This window comes from Buceros rhinoceros, unplaced genomic scaffold (genome assembly GCF_000710305.1).
Source record: "Buceros rhinoceros silvestris isolate BGI_N320 unplaced genomic scaffold, ASM71030v1 scaffold8586, whole genome shotgun sequence".
Taxonomy (NCBI): domain Eukaryota; kingdom Metazoa; phylum Chordata; class Aves; order Bucerotiformes; family Bucerotidae; genus Buceros; species Buceros rhinoceros.
In genome coordinates, this window is record NW_010416870.1 from 11,176 (window position 1) to 13,357 (window position 2,182).

Here is a 2,182-nt window from a genome sequence, read left to right on the forward strand (position 1 = left end):
CGCGGGTGGCCCCCGGACCCCCCGGGGAGGTTGCCGCCAGCCACACCAGTGGCCGGAGTGCACGTCCTCATTGTCATTGTCCTGGGCGGTGGGGGACAAGGTGGGCAGTGACCCCCCTAAGCGAGGCTGTGGCGTAGGAACAGGTTCAATACGGACTGAGGGCCCTCTGCAAGGACCCCTGGCATTGTCCTGCAAGTCTGGGAGCCTTCACCTGGAGGGCCTCAGGGAGAGGGGCAGGTCCCTCTCCCTAGGGTGGGTTTAGGTCCTGTTTTGAAGAGCTGGGAGGGCAGAGGAGGAGCCTCACTGTGCTTATCCCCACTCTCTGCCTAGCTTTCGTCCTCCCCAAAGCGGAGGTCTGTGTCCGTAACCACGTCCAGCCCTACATCTCCTCCATCCTGGAGGCCCTGATGACCCCCACGAGTCAGGGCTTTGCCGAGGTGCGGGAGGTGTTCTTCAAGGAGGTGACAGACATGAACATGAACATTGTCAATGAAGGTGGCCTGGAGAAGCTGGCGGAGGTGAGACCTTGCTGGCTGGGGGGCTTGGGGGGGGCAGGGGCCCGCCCTGTTCTTCAAGGAGGTGACAGACATGAACATGAACATTGTCAATGAAGGTGGCCTGGAGAAGCTGGCGGAGGTGAGACCTTGCTGGCTGGTGGGCTTGGGGGTGGCAGGGCCCGTCCTGCTGCCATCCTCAGTGCGGGCAGTGCTGGGGGACCCCAGGCTGAGAAAATACAGGGGGATGAAGCTTGCGAGGGGTGGCATGTTCCAGCCCTGAGTGCATGGACAGGCTGTCCTGCCCCGCTGAGCTTGGCTTTATCCCCAGTACATGGAGAAGCTTTCCCACCTGGCCTTCCACCCGGTCAAGATGCAGTCATGCTATGAGAAGATGGAGCAGCTGAAACTGGAGGGCCTTCAGCAGCGATTCGATGTCTCCAGCACGTCTGTCTTCAAGCAGAGAGCCCAGATCCACATGAGACAGGTGGGATGGGGACCGGGGTCCCCCCAGGCTGAGCGCAGAGGGATGGGGAGCAGAGGCAGAGTGGGGAGCCCAAGCTGGTCCACCCAGGCAGGGATTTGGCCAGGATGTCTGTTCTGTCTCAGGGACCTTCATGTCCCTGGCACCCAGCTAGGAGTGAGTGATGGATCTGGCCCCCCGCTTTGGTCTGGAGCCTAAGCAGGGATGGAGCCCTGGGGTGGGCAGCAGCACGGGGCACCCTGCCAACTCAGCACCCAGGCTTGGGCATCATGGCACAGCCGTCACTTTGCTGGCACCAAGAGGCCAGTAGCCCAGTTTTGGGGTCTGATCCACCTGAGCCTGGAACAGGGTGTAGAAGGGGGTGTGAGAACCAGCTTTGGGCACCCTCTCCCTCAGCACCCTTTGGTCCCCAGCATGGATGGAGCCTGTGGATGCCACACTGGGATGCCAGGGACTTTGCCAGGGTGAAGGCTCGTCTCAGTGTGGCAGTGGGCCCCTGCCCACCCCTATGGTCTCCCCCTGACCGTCTGCCTCTGCTCGCAGCAAATGGACGATGCCATGTACACGTTCGAGACGCTGCTCCATCAGGAGCTGGGGAAGCTGCAGGGCAAAGACGACTTGTGCAAGTCCATCCAGCGCATCCTCGAGAGGGTGCTCAAGGTGAGGGGCAGCAGGTCAGGGGCTTTGGTGACCTCTGGTGGCCTTACGTCAAGGACCAGGGTCCTGGGGAAGAGGCCAGGAGTGACCTTTCTGATTTTAATAAAATTCTTCTGGGAAAAGATGTCTTTTTATTGAGATTTTCATGCATTTTGCTGGGACGTGGGGCAGGCAAGTGGGAAATCACCTGGAGGAGCCAGGTCCCCTCTGACCACTTGCATCCCTGTAAAAGCCACCTGGGGGTCAGACTGGCCCCAAAACCCTCCTGCAGACAGTGGTGGGAGGAGTTGGCTCCTCCCTGGGCTCAGACACCCCAAGAACTGGCTGGAGAGAAGGACTTGAGGGGCCGGGGGACTTGCTCACGTCTGTGCAAAGGGGTTGGAGGGGAAAACCACAGCCATGGGTTGTGCCCATGGGCAGGGGCGCTGCCCGCCTGCTGCCCTCATTGCCCTGGGGCTGTCCTCTCTCTTGCCCTGCAGAAATATGACTACGACAGCAGCACCGTGCGGAAGAAGTTCTTCAGAGAGGCCCTGCTGCAGATCACCAT

General features: G+C 60.7%; 1 protein-coding gene across 1 annotated transcript in view; it reads left to right on the plus strand.

The window, feature by feature from the left end:
- FAM129B (family with sequence similarity 129, member B) overlaps positions 1-2,182 on the plus strand; it is a gene marked incomplete at both ends in the record, with an annotated part of 14,785 nt that overhangs the window by 10,823 nt on the left and 1,780 nt on the right. Inside the window, 4 exons of the mRNA XM_010137965.1 lie at positions 331-518; positions 826-981; positions 1,522-1,638; positions 2,115-2,179. Of these exons, the coding sequence (XP_010136267.1) occupies positions 331-518; positions 826-981; positions 1,522-1,638; positions 2,115-2,179 (526 nt within the window). The remainder of the gene's footprint in view (positions 1-330; positions 519-825; positions 982-1,521; positions 1,639-2,114; positions 2,180-2,182) is intronic.